The sequence below is a fragment of the Sinocyclocheilus anshuiensis genome, unplaced genomic scaffold (assembly GCF_001515605.1).
Source record: "Sinocyclocheilus anshuiensis isolate Anshui unplaced genomic scaffold, SAMN03320099.WGS_v1.1 scaffold93, whole genome shotgun sequence".
NCBI classification, from domain to species: Eukaryota; Metazoa; Chordata; class Actinopteri; order Cypriniformes; family Cyprinidae; genus Sinocyclocheilus; species Sinocyclocheilus anshuiensis.
In genome coordinates this window covers 151,695-170,912 of record NW_015539852.1, presented here as the reverse complement: position 1 = coordinate 170,912, position 19,218 = coordinate 151,695, and the positions used below count along the sequence as shown (strand labels likewise).

At 36.0% G+C, this 19,218-nt stretch overlaps 1 protein-coding gene across 1 annotated transcript in view; it reads left to right on the top strand.

The window, feature by feature from the left end:
• LOC107684677 (UPF0606 protein KIAA1549-like) overlaps positions 1-19,218 on the top strand; it is a 56,534-nt gene that overhangs the window by 13,159 nt on the left and 24,157 nt on the right. The window contains exons 3-9 of the mRNA XM_016481002.1: positions 10,514-12,598; positions 12,800-12,888; positions 13,897-14,065; positions 14,168-14,298; positions 15,093-15,282; positions 15,563-15,622; positions 16,259-16,404. Coding sequence (XP_016336488.1) covers positions 10,514-12,598; positions 12,800-12,888; positions 13,897-14,065; positions 14,168-14,298; positions 15,093-15,282; positions 15,563-15,622; positions 16,259-16,404 — 2,870 coding nt within the window. The remainder of the gene's footprint in view (positions 1-10,513; positions 12,599-12,799; positions 12,889-13,896; positions 14,066-14,167; positions 14,299-15,092; positions 15,283-15,562; positions 15,623-16,258; positions 16,405-19,218) is intronic.

Below are 19,218 nucleotides of genomic sequence, written 5' to 3'. Positions count from 1 at the left end.
TATGTTTATATATTAAAAATATTTATATATAATATAAATTATATGAATATAAATTCATATAGATTCAAAATATGTACTGTATGTGTGTGTATTTATATATACATAATAAATATACACAGTACACACATTTATTACGTAAACAAACTTATTTTGGATGTGATTAATCGCGATTAATCGTTTGACAGCACTAATTAAAATATAATAAACTAATATCTAATTTATATTATTATATATTATAATAATACATTTTAATTTTTTTGAGTGCTTTTAAAATGCTATAATTTAAGTTAAATGTATTAATTAAAAAATGGAAAAAAAGTCCAATTTTTCATACTGTACATTATAATGTTGTGATGCCTAAATTCACTTGCAGCATTTTAAATGATAGATTTTTAGTTTGGCAAAGCTGATTTAAGCAAGTAGAATTCATAGTTAGAAGTTATAGTAGCAATTACATATTGAGTAAATTCCTCTTCAACATTAAATTCAACATTCTGTGTGGCCAATTCGATTTAAATTTAATCATGAATTGAAAGGGAGCCATTCTTAAATTCTCAGTTTCACCGAATGCTGTGCAGGAGAGATGGACTTAAGCATTTATGGTGGCCATCAGCAGACATGAGCTCAGTCTGATCGATGGAAACCGTCAGAGAGACAGTGTTTCGCCTGACGTGACTCTGCTCTGCCTGTGTGCCATGTTAGGTAACACGTTCCAGCCTTATTTTACTCAAAACACAGTCAGCCACTCAACCAAGATGTTAGGCTGTAAAATTCAGGCGAATTTGACTATTAGTACTTTTTCACTTTGGAAAATTGTCTCAGGCTTATGCTTACAATAACAAGACTGTTCGTGACATGAGGGAAGCCACTGGTGTGCTGTGTTTATGCTGTTCCTGCTCATTATTTTTTGTCTGTACTTCATAGTAGTTCAATCAATGGCTGTACATGGGAAATTTCAGTCGTCCCGAGCACTTAGCCGCTGATGAGACAAACAACAGGGCTCTGTTCAGTGTCAGAGAGGCTGATTTTATCCCTCACGTCACTCTCACATTGCTCTTTTTTTCATTTAAATGTTTTTTGGGAAAAGGAATTGCTTATTTTATTCAGAAAGGATGCATTACATTTATTAAAAGTGACAGTAAAGACATTTATAATGTTACAAAAGATTCCGGTTTCAAATAAATGCAGTTCATCAACTTCATCAAAGAATACTGATCACGGTTTCCACAAAAATATTGAGCATATTAACGGTTTTCAACCTAAACATTTTTCCCTGAGCACAATGTCAGCATACTAGAATTATTTCTGAAGGATCATATGACACTGAAGACTAGAGTAATGATGCTGAAAATTCAGCTTTGCATCACAGAAATAAATGACATTTTAATATACGTTCAAATATAAATTAGTTATTTTAAAGGGTAATAATATTTCACAATATTTTTGTTTTTGCTGTATATATCATCAAATAAATGCATAGAAGAAGCAGCCAGAACATTCTGCAAAACATCTTCATTTGTGTTTCTCAGAAAATCGTACAGGTTTGCAACATGAGTAAACGATGAAAGAATGTACATTTTTATGTGAAATATTCCTTTTAAAAGTGATGGGGATATAATATTGGATTTCCATTTTAAATTGGCGTTATTCTCAGCTTAAATTGAGTTTGTAAGTATACAAAAATATGCAGAAGCGTAGACTACAAACAAGACAGTTGTGTGGCTGAAGGATGCAGTACACAATACCGCATTTTGTAAATGTAATACAAGAGAAATCTAAAATAACAGCATCTTCTCTCTATAAAGGCATTCTGAGATAAAACAAATGTCAGCACAGACTCTGCCTTGATTGTTCGATTAGGCAGCACACGAGGAATCTGCCAGCATTAGGCAGAGGCAGTCACGCAATGGGATCAGCTTAAAACAGAAACATGTGTGGGCAAGGGGGCTTGAATTAATACCAAAGACCTTTCCTTTGTCTTTTTTTGTTAAATTATCTCGTTTACCCTTTTTCTCTGGAATAGCAACAACCAGCAAATGAGACTTTCCCTAGAATGAGCCTGGCAAATGGAAGGAAATGACATCATGGTGGGGGGGTGTGTTTAATTGATGTCTCAGTGTTTTCACTAGTAGGTCTTGGCTATAGTCTGACTTGTTGTGTGTTTCACAGCTGCTCTCTTCAAATTAGACTGTGTAGTTCTACCGTAAAAGTTGCAGGTATGTCCCATAAATTGCTCAGAGTGGCTCTGAGCGGTTTAACAAATTAAAGATTCAGTCATCTACTGGTTTACACATACCATAGTACTTTTATCATAGGTTTCTTGGACAAGATACTGTGTTAATTCTATGTTTTTTGAACAAGTACCATAATATTATTTATTCAAAACTTTTAAGTATTCAAAAGATCTTTTGAATGTTTTTGATATGCTCACAAAGCTGTATTTATTTGATCACAGTAAAAACAGTGATGTTTTGAACTATTATTCTAATCAATAACTGTTTTTTAATATAATTTAAAATGTAATTTATTTCTGTGATGCAAAGCTCACATGATCCTTCAGAAATCACTCTAATATGCTGATTTGGTGCTCAAAAAAATTCTTATTCTTAAAATCACTGAAAATTGCGCTGCGTAATATTTTTGAGGAAACCATGACACATTTTTTTTAAAGAGTATTTGATGAATATAAAGTCAAAAAAGGAATCTTTGTAGCAATGTAAAAGTCTTTACTGTCACTTTTGATCAATTTATTGTGTCCTCGCTAAATAAAAGTAAAATTAAAAATTATACTGACCTCAAACTTTTGAACAGAAGTGTATATAGGCCTTATATGGCAAAATTTGTGCCAAAGTACCATTTTAATGTAATGACCAAGTTACCAATATTTTTATACCACTTTTTTGTGAGTTGACTTACAAAAAGTAAGATGAAAACAAGTCTCTTTTTTTTAAACGATCTTCAAACAGAGTTATTTGTAAGCCTTACTAACGAACGCTATCAAATGAATCAGCCTCACAACATTAGCACTGATTATTTGACAATAAGAGGTTATCATATGTCAAACAGTGTGTGTTTATCATGGTGTCTGGCTCATTGTTTAGTGTGTTGGTGAAAAATCATTCAAAGAGTCTGTGATTGTTAGGCAGATGATCATATTGTTTTGGTTTTGTTTGGGATGGGTTTATTGGGTTATTTCTCCCACTTGCCACTGGACAGGAGTTTAGGGAGGAACAAATTACATTTGGGTGTGCTAAACTGAATCATTTATATGGGTTTGATCTCATTTTCAGCCTCCTTGTGGTTTCAGCCCAAGACGTCATTCTTTTCACAAAGACAAAGAGAGAGACAGACGGAAAGACATACTGACATCGAACATAATCCAGTTTCATTTAATTTGAGATCCCTTTGTGTTTTATTTTGAAAGCATCATGCAACACACTTCATCCGTTGTTCATAAAGGATGTCGTCAATCGGTCATAAGTGTTATTTTATTAGCTGCGTGGCCATGAAGAGCTCAAAATAGAGTAGTAGCTCACTGTTTCCTTTTGTGATGATAATCACCTCACTGTCTCTGTAGTTTTTCATCTCGCTGTTCTTCTGTATTTGACAAAAACAGCCTGTCTTTTTAACACCTTTTCCATGTTTTCCAACAGTTCTAACATCAAGCGTCATGCAAACAGCAAATTCAGAAGTATTTCCTTTGATAAAAGTTTTTTAATCTTGAGCTTTCAAATGAAGTTTTACGTTATATACTTTAAATTAAACCATTGTGTTCTGTGCACTTAATTTTTTAGGTATAATAAACTTTTACTGGCTGGTTTTGCCATCATTTTAAGGCCAAAGGGCATGTAAGCATACTGCGTTTTGTATTTACTTCCATAAATTAAATAGCATTTGTGCAGAAACCATTACGTAACATAACATGTATAAGGGAGTTTGTGCATATAGAAAGTCCATGTTTGTGTGATCCTCATGAGATTATAACGCTCAAAGAACAGATCTTTGCTCTAAGATGGTTGGTACATCAAATGTAGTGTTGTGAAATCATGACTACTTTTAATGTTTTATAATAGTTCTGGTTTAGAATGTATTTCTATTGTCACCCTTAATAGGTTCCCTGGGTTGTTGTTTTATTTTAATCTAAGCATTATGCATGAATTGTGTTTTATATTATGGTGTTAATGACCACTGGTTTAAATTAAACTTGTTGCAAATATGTTATGCATCACTTTTAAATACTGCAAGTAGTTTTTTGTGGATATTCGTCACTATGTGCATTGTCTCACTGACATCTACATTTGCGTCTGACACGTATCTCTTGGGTAGATCTCTGTGAAAGCGATAGCTCTAACAATTGCCAGACTGTTCATGCGTTACACGGTTGCATTTATGTTCCAGGTGGCAAAGGGAGTCATTGCCGCACTGTTGTGTGGAGTCAGGGTATTTCCCCTGCTGCCCGTCTGTCGGGCGAGAGGCTGCCTGCCATTACTCACGATAAACACTGCTCATTTAGGCTGAAGGTGACCCTCTTACAATTAATTATTGAACTTGTCTGTCAATCAGGATTATTAAGTCACTCCATCATTAATTACTTTGTCTTTGCTTGAATGTTACAGTTTCTGTTGGTGCCATTTTACATCATTTTGTTTGATCCGGCTCACCCGTAAAAGCAACAACGCAACAAGAACATATTGACAGAATACTGGTTTCAACTATCATACTGAAAGAAATATAAGTGGACTTCATCAGACAGACATAGTATACTATATGCTTATACATATATTAATCCAGGCATGTTTTTCACATTTGAGGCATTATAGTATACAGTAATTAATTAATTGAAATGGATCATTTGAACTGATTCATGGAAATGAATCTAAACTTGGTTAGTGAGTTAGTTTTGTGTGTTGTTCTTATGACAAATGAAGATGGAAGAGATGTGTTTTTAGCCGTTTCTTGAAGATGGCTAAGGACTCAGCTGCTCTGATTGAGTTGAGCAGGTCATTCCACCAGGAGGGAACGGTTAATGTAAAAGTCTGAAAGTGATTTTGTGCCTCTTTTGGATGGCACTATAATGCGCCATTCACTTGCAGAATGCAAGCTTCAAGAAGGCACAGCCTAAGTCTGAAGTAGTGAATTTAGGTAAAGGGGTGCAGAGCAACTGTTATGCAAACATTTGCATGCAAACTTGAGATTAAATACATGATAAATGAAGAAAACAGAAAAAAGTAAAGATCACCTGTGAACAGAATGTTTATTGTATATTCCAATCAAGCTGTAGTTTTGTCAAATTAATGCAAAAAATTTGAATCTATTATTATTTGTGTGTATTTTGGATACATAAAATTGGAGCTATGAAATTAGCAAGACAAATTTAAAATGCCATTTTGTTTGACTTAGGACAGAGTCCTCTTTGCTTGTCAATCATAGATGTGTTACATGACTTTCAGTTGTAGTGTTTTGAAAACTGGGTCAACAATCCATTTTGATTGGCCTAGCACAGAAATGGGTGGTTGTGGCTTTAATATTTTATTGAATGGCTCCTGAGGGAATAGGGATCTGAGAATAGAAATAATTAAAATAGAATAGAAAGTGCTAGAGTTAGAGGGTCAAATAAAGATGGAACAGATGTGTTTTTAGTCGTTTTTTGAAGATGGCTAAGGACTCAGCTGTTCGGATTGAGATCGGCAGGTCATTCCACCAGGAGGGAACAGTTAATGGAAAAGTTTGTGAAAGTGATTTTGTGCCTCTTTTGGATGGCACTATAATGCGCCATTCACTTGCAGAATGCAAGCTTCAAGAAGGCACAGCCTAAGTCTGAAGTAGTGAATTTAGGTAAAGGGGTGCAGAGCAACTGTTATGCAAACATTTGCATGCAAACTTGAGATTAAATACATGATAAATGAAGAAAACAGAAAAAAGTAAAGATCACCTGTGAACAGAATGTTTATTGTATATTCCAATCAAGATGTAGTTTTGTCAAATTAATGCAAAAAATTTGAATCTATTATTATTTGTGTGTATTTTGGATACATAAAATTGGAGCTATGAAATTAGCAAGACAAATTTAAAATGCCATTTTGTTTGACTTAGGACAGAGTCCTCTTTGCTTGTCAATCATAGATGTGTTACATGACTTTCAGTTGTAGTGTTTTGAAAACTGGGTCAACAATCCATTTTGATTGGCCTAGCACAGAAATGGGTGGTTGTGGCTTTAATATTTTATTGAATGGCTCCTGAGGGAATAGGGATCTGAGAATAGAAATGTAAATGTCCGAGCACTCATCTGATGAAGTCAGAGGTCAGGCAGTAATCTGTGCCTCTTCTGTCCTGTTCGTTAGCTTTAGTCTCGCTCAGTGACCTGAGAAATGGTGGATCAGCAATTGATGTTTGGTTGAGATAGTTGAACACATTAGCATTCACCCGTGTGTCATTTAAACCACTTATTGCCACAGTAAGATTAATTAATGACTCTCGCATCCCTCTCAAAGAGACTCGTATATCAAACTGTGAATATTGATGATTCCTGTGAGTTTTAGAGCTTCATCAATCACGCAGCTGAAATGCCATCATTTTTGCACTAGGTTTGTGGTTTATTTAGAACTGTACATCAATACTCTCTTTTGAGTTTACGGAGTTGTCAGTGTGCTGTATGCTGTGTCCCAGTTTGCATACTAAATAGTAAGCAAGATGACAATTAGTGTGTCCCAAAATCATAATATGATTTTAAAAATAAAGTAAGGAAAATTTATCATGATTATAAAGGTTTTTTTTTGTGTGACTTTTCAAAAATGTAGATAAATTGGGCTAATATTGTCCTTTTCAACTTTTTATTAATGAAAGTGGTGAGGTCTTTTTTAAGCTTTTAAGTTAAATATTTTAATTGTATGAACTTAAGTTTGAGTAGTAAGGAATTTAAAGCTACTAAATCTAACTAATACATTTACATTGTCATTTAGCAGATGTTTTTATCCAAAGCGACTTACAAATGAGGACAATAGAAGCAATCAAAATCAACAAGAGCAATTATATACAAGTGCTAGGACAAGTCTGAGTTAGCCTAACACAGTACGGGTAGAAAGTTTTTTTAAATTATATAATAAATAAAAAAAGACAGAATAGAAAAAAATTCAGTTTTAATTTTAATTTGTTCTTTAGTTAATTTTAGTTTAGTTTAGTTATTTTTTCTGTAGTTTTGTTTTTATATTTCTATTTAATGTAATTTTATTTCAGTTTTAGTCATTGTAGTGCTTTATTTCAGCCAAGGCAGCAAAGTTTTTCACCTGATAATTTTATTTTATTTCTGGTCTATTGCAAGGAAAAAAATTTTTAATAGTTTGTTTTAATTAATAACAATGCTGGTGGTGCCGATAGCCTCATGGTTAGTGCGCCAACATATACAAGCGTGACTGTGCTCGTGGCGACCCGAGTTCAATTCCTGTCTCAAGGTCCTATGCCGATCCCGCTCCCCTCTCTATACCCAATACTGTCCTGTCATCTCTCCACTGTCCTGTCTGAATAATAAAGGAATAAAAAGCCCAAAAATATAACTAAAAAAAAAAACAATAACACTTAGTGTCAGTGTTTGTGGTGTCTTTTAGGCTTTACCTACTTTTTCCTCACTGTAATTGTTAAGGTCTAACAACTGTTTCTCTTTATTCTGCTTCATACTCTTTCTCTGTTATTTAGTTGATCATCTGTTTTACACAGCCGCCTGCTTTATAGGGGCTTCAAACACTTGGCGCAGAGCGTTGCAACGAGTAACACAGCCTCATAGACTATCAAAGAACTATTTACTCTGAAGAAGCTCAAACACAGAGCATATTGACTTGATTAATGTAGAATAAGATGTTTCTTTTGCACAATGTTGTTGTGTGATTTATATTTGATAAAAATTCAATCACATAATTAATGCCAAAAACCGTTTCTCTCTTCTTTTTTTTCATCATCTTTAAAGTGGTCAGTGGACTTGGCTGATGCTATGGAACTTTCTCTAATGCTGTTTCTTTTGATGACAGAGCCAGAGTTTATATGAAGGCGTGTTCTCCCTGACATCCATGTCTTATTTTCTTTTTTGGGGAGTCTAAATATAGAATTGTGGGTTAACAAGAAGTCTGTATGAAGTCCATGTGTTGGGGGAGATTCTTCAGAAGGCTGAGTGATGTCAGTTATTGCTGAGTCACAAATCCGTCTGGCTTATGCTTTGAATCTGAGAGGTTGTTGAAATATTACTATGTTTCTAATATGAATCACATTCAAGTTACGAGTTTCATAATGGTGTCTACATGTCTACATGTGAACCTTGAGCTGCATTGAATGTTATTTGTTGCAGATGACTGACTGTTACTGTATTATCATTTGAATATAAATGGCAAAACCGGTAGCATGAATGAAGCATTAAAAAGGTATAAAGGACCCTTTTTATGCTAAAAGTGGAGTATCTTCTGTGTTTTGGTTTATTCAGCTTCTATGGGTTTGAAATCAGCAAGTCACAGTTCATTGTAATTTCTGTTTGAAAACAGAAAACAGTTTTATCTTTCATTTCTTATGGTTGGCTTGTAAATAATGAGGTAAATAATAGCATATGCATTGACCTAATTTCTCATTGATCAATGCCACCTTGCTAATCCTCCTAATATGATATTATATTGATATCTGGGTCATGATATTATATATTATTTTGATGGTTTGAGAGAATAGCGCATCCAATGTGTTCCAATGTGTTTATTATAGCACTAAAACCCACAACTGTTAGAAATTTTATGCTATATGACACAATCAGGTGTGTATTGATGTAAAGCCACACTATATGTGAAACAATGTAGCTTAAAATATGATTTTTTTTTGGCATGACATTTGTGATCATGCGTTGAAATATTTACCTTACAATACTGTGTAAAGGTAAATACAATAGGTAAAGAATAAGTAGGTCTTAAATCCATAATGTGCACAATGACAAAATAAATGAGGAGGAATTATTTACCTAACCTCCTCGGTGAAAACTAGTCTCATCTGAATAGGGCATGAGACTGTTTTGCTCACTCATGCTTCATTAAGAAGCTTCTAACCTTTGCCTTCCATCCTTCGTCTCAGAATGGGTCATTTCATTACGGTGCAGCTGCTTCTGAATACCAAGCCAAACATTGCCAGCTTTTATGCCCAACCTCTGCACCCACCGTAAAAAGCAATGCAAATGGAAAGTTTATAAAACGTGTAGTGGAATATAAACCAGACAGGCCGATACTGCTTTCAGGAATCCTTCTTGAAAGTAGCACGCTTAATTATTTAAATACTCTCCTGTTTCGTGGCCTTGGCACATTCCAAACCTCCCGCACATGTGTGAGATTGTGACTTGGGTAATCACGACAATGCGACTTATGCAAGAGAAAAAGCCTTGAAGCATCTGGGTGCAATGGCATGATGAAAGTCCTCAGAACTCAAACTGTTTGATGTAACTGTGTGAAATAACGTCCAGTGAATGATCTCACTCTGTATTTGTGTTTCACTCTATTTACTGGTGTGGCTTGATTGACGCAATTTGTTGACATGAATCAGTCAAGAATCAATTCAAAATCAATATTTTTCCCAGTTACTTAACCTTATTGGTTCAAAGGGTGAATAGAGATGTGTTTAAGGCTTGCGCAAAGAGTTTGTGGTAGTTTGTTACAGCGGTGTCTAACTATAGATATATACAACTGAATTATAATAAACCTTCTATATGTATTAGGGTTGTGCTAATAGACGATAGTATCATGTATCGATAGTCAGAGATATCGCCTGTTGGTGATACCTTTGACGATAACAAGCCTATTATTATTATTATTATTATTATTATTATTATTATTACTGTTAATATTTATTGTCCGTCAAAAATAGCGATGCAGCACAGAGAGCCGCTTCTGTGACTCTTCAGAAACATGCCGTGGCGCAGCTGGAATAAACAAGCATTGACTAGAGTGGCCACGATCAGATCCAGTGTCCGTGTCGGAGCCGCAACGCACCACACCGCAGATGTGTGCAGTGTATTCATCTTTCAGCTTCACTGATTATAACGACAGTATTTTTTAAAGTGCATAATACTCGTGCTAGACTGAAGTCAGTTATGATGTTCTTCGGTAATGTAAATGTTCTTTGCTCGTTTTCTGTAGCTGCTTTTTGAATAACTGAGGAAATGTAAGCATTATAATTTGTAACTTAAAATGTTTCTATTAAATTGTTATCATGTTAAATACAAATTCAGCCATATTAAAAACATTCGGCTGCTTTTAGCCTTACGCTGGAGTTGGTTCACTTTCCAGCAATGAAACTAAGTAAGTAATTAAATAAATTAGCACAATAATATTGTGTATCTGCGAACTGTACACTAATATGTATAGTTACAAAATTGCAACGATTAGGTAGATATGTGCATTGCTTTGTGCATTTAGCTGTTTTCCACATAGTTTTGTTGCTACTTTTTAAGTTTGCATTAGATAATTTCATTTATTTGATTTTGTCTTTGTGTCTCCCTTAGTCTGGCCTTTGGATGCTCCAAACCTGCCAAATGAGTCTTCAGTGGAAGTGCTACACAATGCATTCTCCGCCTTGTCTGGATTTTCTCTTTCACCTAGTTCGGATCCATCCAAAGCCACAGAGAATTACAATCACAATGTTAACACTGGATCGGTATTCGCTTACTCCCTGAACTCTGCCACAAGCCCAGAGCCTCTTGCCACACCTCCTTTACGTTCCTTAAAGTCTGGAAAGGGAGTTGGATATACCTCCAGAGGTTCCTCCAGACAGCCTCGACAACTAAATTCTCCAGTGCCTACCTCCCATAATGTGCCCTTATCTTGGTCTGCTATCAGCCCAGCTCCTCAAATATCACAGACTACAGGTTCATCTGTGCCATCTAGCTTGCCTTCAGTTGGAGAAGATTCTCCTGACGAGCCTCCTGTTCCATCCCCTCAAACACAGTATGGGACTGTGGGAGTCAGTGACTCTGAGGTTCCTTTTGGAGACAGATTGGAACCATCTAGGAGAATCCAAGACCTCCAGTTACAAACCAGCCATGACCCCAACACCCAGCTAGGCTATCAGCAATTGAAGCCAAGTCATTTAGTTTTTGTACACCATCAAATGACTTCAGTGTCTGTTGAGCCAACTATGGGCCCACCCGAAGACCTTTTCCCAACCAACATTATGGATGTGGAGTATGGCTCTGGAGATTACCTAGAAACAATGTCCTTCATGGGATCTGAAGGCAATGACTATTCACTGGTTAGCAGTCTAGTCACTGATGTGTATGACTTTGAGGACTCAAATTCAGAGACCTATGACACCACGTTCCCCACAAGAATGGTGATGTCATTTTCCAGCAAACACTTGTATCCCTCCTCTACCAGTGTTACTAATTCTTTCTCCAGCAAACCTGTTGAAAGTCCCAGTTTCAATAGCAATTCAACCTTGAATGGAGCCACCACTGACTTAACCAAACATGTAACAACCTTTCAGAGTTTTACAACCGTTGTGCCTTTTACCATGTCAAGACCTCCAGATTTCACCAGTATTTTGACATCAGACATTGGACACACCGTTTCAACCATCCAGCCAACCAGAGTCCATTCTTTACCTATTCTCCCGACAACTTCAGATGTCTTAAACCAGAACCAGTCTGTCAATGAGACCTCAGAGTTGGCATCTGACTGGCCAGGCACTGTTACAGTCCAACCCACCGATGTTCTTTTACCAGACATGAACAGTTTAGAGTACTACACCAATCAGACGACCTCTAGTGTTTTCTCTTTCATTCCGATTGGCACCACACATATTGTGAGCACTAGAACCTACACCATTGACCCAAGTTACATGCTAACAGCTTTGTTTGAGGAAGATCTACAGCCTACAGGTAACAGTTCCTGGACTGAGGAATCCTCAACAGATATCTCTGGATTTGAACCTTTTAACACCACTATCTTGGATCCCTCTGAAGTTGGACCGAGTTTAACAGATACTACACTGCCATATTTGGAGCCGTCGTTTATACCAACAATAGACCCTTCAGCTTCATTGGAAGATATAAACTCAACCACTGATTGGGCTACAACACCTTTTATACCGTACAACACTTCCTTACTGGTGACTACCCCACCTCCAGTGACCAAGGAACCAGATGGCGTGTCTTCTGTTAATAACAGCCAATGGATTATCACCTCACTTCCAACAGAGACCCTCTTTCCTAGTAGTGTACTTCCCACTGTTTTAGTAACCAGCTTTATCAGTGTTTCTGAAAACCCAACTGACTCAACCTTCAACATCATCTCCACCCCTCCTGCAACGGTGATGGCTGATGAAGGATTTGTGTCTGGAACAACACCTGACACCATGGTTACTGATAGCGATAACACCACACTGATCGGTAACCTTACAACCACGACCTCCCCAGTATTACATAATGACACTACTGTGGCGCCTTTCACTATCTCAAGCTCCAACAACACAACAGTGACTACCCTGAATGACACATCAGTTACAACCCAATCCACAACCCTCCCAACAACCACTGCCCGGAAATATCTCTGCAGCATCACTAAACCTGACACCTACTTGATCAGAGTTGGTAAGACATAACAAAAATGAACTTGCTGCACATTTTTACACCAGAAAGGTGCTCATGTCCATTTTTGAGGATAAATGTGCAACTCGCTACATAAAGCACTTAAGCACCTTAAGCAATAACTGGATTAGCAATCATGCAAGCATTATAGTATTTTATTTTAATATTTAAGGTTCTAAAAATAACACGGTTGCTCTGTTGTAGGGTTTCCTCCAGGTTCCACTGCTGGATATGCCAAGGCCAAAGTCAGAGAGATTCTCAAAGGAGAATATAACCGCTCTGTGGAGCTACAGGTACTGTGGACATAATGAATAGATTTGTTTTTCTCTTTTTTGTTCATGTCTTTATTAATTTAAAGCAGTGACAACAATTGTACTTCATCTAAAAGTATTTTAAACAGTATTACAATACAGCTACAATTGCAAATACCTTTATTATAGATGATGTTTTAATTAATTGCTAGATTATTGAATATTTGTACTTTTAAAAATGTATTTGTTATTCCACAGAAAAGTTTAATTGCAAAAACAAAAAGCTACAAGTTTTTAATGATGCAAAAGCATCTAAAAATATACATTTTAACATAATGTTTTATTTTTTTAATTAAAGAACATTATGTAGGTTTCCATGCATATATTTGAATGCATATTTTGGGATATAAAAATGCACCTTGATGCAAAGAAAAATGTTAACAGGAAATAGATGGAATATTGCACACACACAAAAGTAGTTTTTGCGATATTACTATTTATTGCATAAACTGAATTTACAACTTTGTTGAAAACATAAGTATGGTATTTAGGTATTAGGTATGTATTATGGGTACTTTTATTTTTCAATATCTCAAGAACTACCTATTGAAATTAACAGTGACTTCTATTCAGCCTGAGAAAGCTGTAGAGAAATTAGAAATTAATTTGTTTAAGAATTTGTTTCTTTTAAGAATTTAGCATGATATTGATAGTTTAACCTGCTTACTCTTGGTTTGAACCATAGAAACTTTAAATATGTTTTGTAATCCAGTGTTGTGTCAGTAGAACATACTGTATAGATAAAATCATCCCTTCCTGTTTTATCTCTTGGGTCCTCATAAACAAACAACACCTAATTTGGCTCAATGGGAACCAACTGGTTCTTTGTAACTCTCTGCATTTAAACACAATACTGAATCTGCCTTGACTTTTAAAGGCACACTGAAAGGCTTTTTGATATTTCTCCATGTGCTCTAAAAGGATTTGAAATTGCTATTACAAATATGATGTACATATCCTTGACATCAAATGCTCCTTTGTGTGTTGTAGGTAGTGAAAGCTCCTCCAGACTTTGTGTTTCGTGCTGTGTCTGGTGCAGTGGTTTATACTGCCATATCAGTCATTAATGCCCTGAGAATCTCTGCTCGGACCACCAGCTCCTTTATCAGCGTGTCACCCATCAGTCCTATACCAGGTCTGCAGTACCATGTTCATACAGGTAACTGCAGAGGAAACTTCACGTCACAGTTCTTGAATATTCTCTCTGGTATTTAAATGTTGTTGCTATATGGCTATATGCATGTCTTTTGTCTGTCTGCAGTTCTTCAGTTTGTACCCAGCCATGTAGATGTGCGAATGTGTACCTTCAGTGAGCAGGCAGAGAAGGGTCTGATCACAGCTTTATCTGAAGTCCGCCGACGCTCACAAGAGTCCACAAACTTCACTGTGAATGTACGTTGACTGCTTTACCCAGCTTATGGTATTAAGAGCTCAGCTGAGTTTCAAACACCAGTAACCAGACACTGAACTCCTTCAAATCCTCTTGCTTATTTTGTTTAGTTTAGCTTAAACATACACAACTACTACATAATGTAAACCATCCAAATGAGAATTACATAGTAATGTTTTTATCCTTGAACAAGCAAGTTTTTGATTTTAGCAAGCAAGGAGCATGCTTTTAACTTCGGTTATGTGATGTGAATTCAAGGCTTGATTGCCTTCAGTGTAGTGGGATGACATCATCTCCAGCTGTTTGCTCTGATTGGATGAGGAAAGCACAGGACTGATCAATTCAACCGTTGTCAAGGCAACAAAACTAATGGCTCTTATTCATTTCATTCACTTGCGTTCAGAATGTGTATGCGCTTCTTTAATAGATCAGTGAGTGTGAATGAAGAGACTTGTGCTGAGAATCCATGAGCTTTCATGGATAAAGTGTGTATGATTTTATATGTTTTAATTAAGATTTTAATCAATTTATTTATCATTTATAATTGTATTTTAGCAACTAAATGATTTCATTATTTTTATTCATTTTAATTGGTTTATAAATAATTTTTTTAATATATTTTAGTAGTTCACGTTTTACATTAGATGCTTGATTGATACAGAAATATATCTTGTAGAAATATATTTTATGTTACGGTAATTTCTAAAATCCCTTTCTGGAGAATGAGCGTCTAATCTTGATGTCTCATTGCTTTAGTTTCACGTAATTGTATCTTAGAGACTGAATTGTTTTGTAGATTTTAAACATCACCACGAGTTCTGTGGAAATGGCGGCACAACAGCAGAAGGTTCCAGTGGAGATCACCTTTGCTGTGCGTGATATCCGTGGGTATGTGCCAGGGACAGAGGTGAGCACCCAGCTTCGACAGCTCAGCGTGGTTGAGTACAGCTACTACCTGGGCTACCCTGTACGGCAGATCGCAGAACGTGAGTCCACACACTGATTTCTGTATAATTACGTAAATGCACATGCAAAACAGCTGCTATGTACAACAGTTTAAGGTGGTCACACTAGGTTTTATAACAGTGTAGGTGGTTAGACTGTGGGCACCCACCAGGTTAGCCAAAGTGGTCCATCTACTGGTATTCTAGCTTTTAAACCAGCTTCAGCTACCTGGAAATCAGCTTCAGTGAGGTTTGCTGTGTTATAATGAAAATGGAATAATATTCGTTCATATTTGATGTTTTTTCTTCTCTGCACTATTAGCTTTCCACTACCCAAAGCTGAACACAACCCAACTGCTTCGTTCCTCATGGGTTAGAACAGGTACTGACCTGCTGATGTTAAGCTTAACACACTGGTATTCCAAAGTACACTATTGTTCAAAAGTTAGGGGTCAGTATTATTTATTTATTTTATTTTTTTGAAGCAATTAATATTTTTATTCAGCGAGGATGCATTAAACTGATCAAAAGTGACAGTAAAGACATTTATAATATTACTAAAAAGTTCTATTTCAAGTAAGTGCTGTTTTTTGAACATTCTAATTATCAAAGTTTCCAAGTTCATCAATCCTAAAACACAAAATCTATCACAGTTTCTGTGAAAGTGTTAAGCAGCACAACTGTTAGAATGATTTCCGAAGGATGATGTGACACTGAAGACTGGAGTAATGATGCTGAAAATTCAGCTTTGCATCACAGAAATTAATTACATTTTAAAACACATTAAAATAGAAAACAGTTATTTAAATTTGTAGTATAATTTCACAATATTACTGCTTTTACTGTATTTTTGATTTTAAAAAATGCAGCTTTGGTGAGCATAAGAGACTTCTTTCTAAAACAAACCAACCCCAACTGTTGAACAGTAGTGTAATGTTACTATACTATCAAATATTCCGATGAATGTCAAATGAGTCATTGTAAAGCCGTAATGTCATGTTTTACACATTGCGTTCAGTGTTGTTGGGAGTGTTAGACCAGCGTGTGAGTGACAAGATCTTCAAGGCTACGATTGAGAGGAGACTGGCTCAGTTGCTGGGCGATGCATTGGGTATGGGCCATCGCCTTAGAAGAGCAACTAGTGTGGGAAACAACAGCGTGCAGGTTTGTAAATCATCCGTGTTATGTGACCTTATATTTTCTATTCTTGCTTTCCACGCATGAGCTCATTGGATTAATTTATAGAGCCCTTCCTGTGTGCATGTCTAATGCCTCTCTGGATTCTTAATAAGTCACTGTCTTTGTGGCGCTTCCCCACACCTGCTCTCCCTCCGCACATCATCATCATTCAGGGACAAGGAGTATCCATGGCAACACCCTCCTATTCATCCTTGGCCTGCAGAGCCACTCAAAAACAACCATTTCACCCCTGTGGGCTGTCGGCGCGTCATACTCCAGCTGCAATCTCAGATAAATTATTGAACACCGCTTGCAGACAGCTAGAGTGATTCTTAAACCATTAATTGCTTGTTCTGCCTACGTAGAGAAGATTTTTCTGTTTCATAGTGACCCGATTGCTGACTGGCTGACCTGGTTTCTAAGTGACTTGTGTTATAAAAGTGCTAGTGGTCTGTTGATGCCCGCTAATTAACCGAGAATGAATCCAGCTGTGTTAATGATTCCCAGTGATGTCATTTCTAATTTTAGAGAGGTGATGAATTCTGGAATATCTTGCAAGGACTCTTAAAGTGAATGTAGGATGACGACAGTCTGCTAAGCTCGGATGTACTGTTAAGATGACATTGTGCAGCCGTCCTCTGTACTGTTTCTGATAATGCACCCTGAGGTAGCAGCACTTTCAAAATGAGCTTTTAACGTCCCTGGCCAGTGAGGGTTCACTACTCAGGGCTTTTAATGTAGGTCGAGCTCAGGTGAGGTCCACACATTGCCATGCTCTTTTTCCACCCCAATAACCCTGGAGACTAGAAACATTTATTAGACTCGTCTTTTAGACCCTCAGTCTCTCTGAAAGCCTTTTTGGGTTTTTGTCAGAAAGACATTTAAATTTGAAAAAGCTAATTGTAGCCTATTCAGAGTTCTGATTCATGTGTTTGCGCGTTAGAAACAATTATGTGGAATTAAAAGTATAAAGGAATAATTTGCCCAAAAAGATAAATTCAAGTCTGTTTGACTTTCTTCTGTGGAACATAAAAGGAGAATTCTGAAAAATATCTACTCTTTTTAATTAAATGAAAGTGAAAGCGAACTTTTAGAGCTGCTAAGCTCTAAAAGCACCATAAAAGCATCATAAAGGTGGTTTATGCCAATGTTGTTTTGGTATTATTTATATACTGTTATAGTATTTGTTAATATTTTGAATTAGCTTATATTTTTATATTTTCAGTTTTTATTAGTTTTAGTAATGTAATGTGCTTTTTTCATTAGTTTTTTGCTTTTTAAAACCATTTCTATTTAGCTTGATTTTTTTTATGTCAAGGAAGTCAAAAGATACTATACAAAATTCTGAGAGAGAAAAAAATGAGTTACATTCAAATCAGCTGACTTCTGTGCATTTCAGGATACATTTTTGTAATGCTTACAGAACCTGAATGATATACAATAAAGAGGCAATAAAAAGGAAAAAGAAGAGAGAACAGAACCACAATAAAGAGGGGTGGGGGGGGAAACCCAGCTGGGCAAGGTACAGTGTAATTGTGACCTTGCATAGTTACATTACATTTACAATACTGAGATATGATTGTATCTATTTTAACATTGCTAATTCTCAGAGTCCAAAAATTCTTTCCACATACTCCATAAAATAGCCCGCTTTTGCTTTTTTAATTTTACAGAAAAAGTAAGGGTTTCCATCTTACATATTTCAATTACAATTGCTTTCCATTCTTCTAGAGTGGGAGGATTAAGTTGAAGCCATTTACACGTAATAGCCTTTTTAGCTGCAACCAGGAATATTCTCCATAGATATGTATAATTTGTTTCATGCAAATACAGAATTCCCAAATATAACACATGAAACTGAAATGGGATATTAATCTTGAATATGGCCTCCAATGTCCGGTGTATGTCTTTCCAAAACAGGTGTATAACTGGACATGCCCAGAATATATGGTGATGATTTGCTACTTCTGAATTACAGTGTCTCCAACACCCAGATCCTATTTCACTATGGCACTTTTGCGAAAAATCTAATTACATTTATCCATGCAAATAACCTCCACTGGTGTGATCCTGTGGTTTCCCATTGGGATTTTCCTTCCTTCTCCCATTTAATTTGAATTTATGAGGTAGAATCTGATCTGTAATTTTGAAAACGATAAAATTTGGAGATTACCTTACTAGTAGTATTAGCCCTATATGCCAACAGGAATATCTTCACTAAATCATTCTGTGCCCAATCCCCGCTCTTGTTCACTTTTGAATTAAAGTAGTGTCTTATTTGAAAGCATCTAAACAAGGCATGATTATCCAACTTAAACTGATTCTTAAATTCTTGGAAAGTTAAGAAAGTAGTATTTGTTACAAAATAATATGATGTAATGCTTTTCTTACTCCAATTCTTAAAAGATTCATCTAGAGTATTTGGAGTGAAATCTGTATCGTATGCACACCATCTCATTATCTTTAGAGCGTCTTTCAAATCATATTTTTTAATCACTGTGGCCCATATTTCTTGGATAGTAGTTATCCATGGATATTCTTTACTTATATATTTTCTTAATAAATGATCATCTGCAATTACTGCTTGACTCAGTATTTCAGAAAAAAAGAGAAATCAATCTGTTTCCATCTAGCTTTATAGTCTGGATTGCACCAGCAAACTATGGGCCTTAACTGGGCAGCTATAAAATAGTCTTTAAAGGGGTCATATGATGTTGCTAAAAAGAACATTATTTTGTGTATTTGGTGTAATGAAATGTGTTTATGCGGTTTAAGGTTCAAAAAACACATTATTTTCCA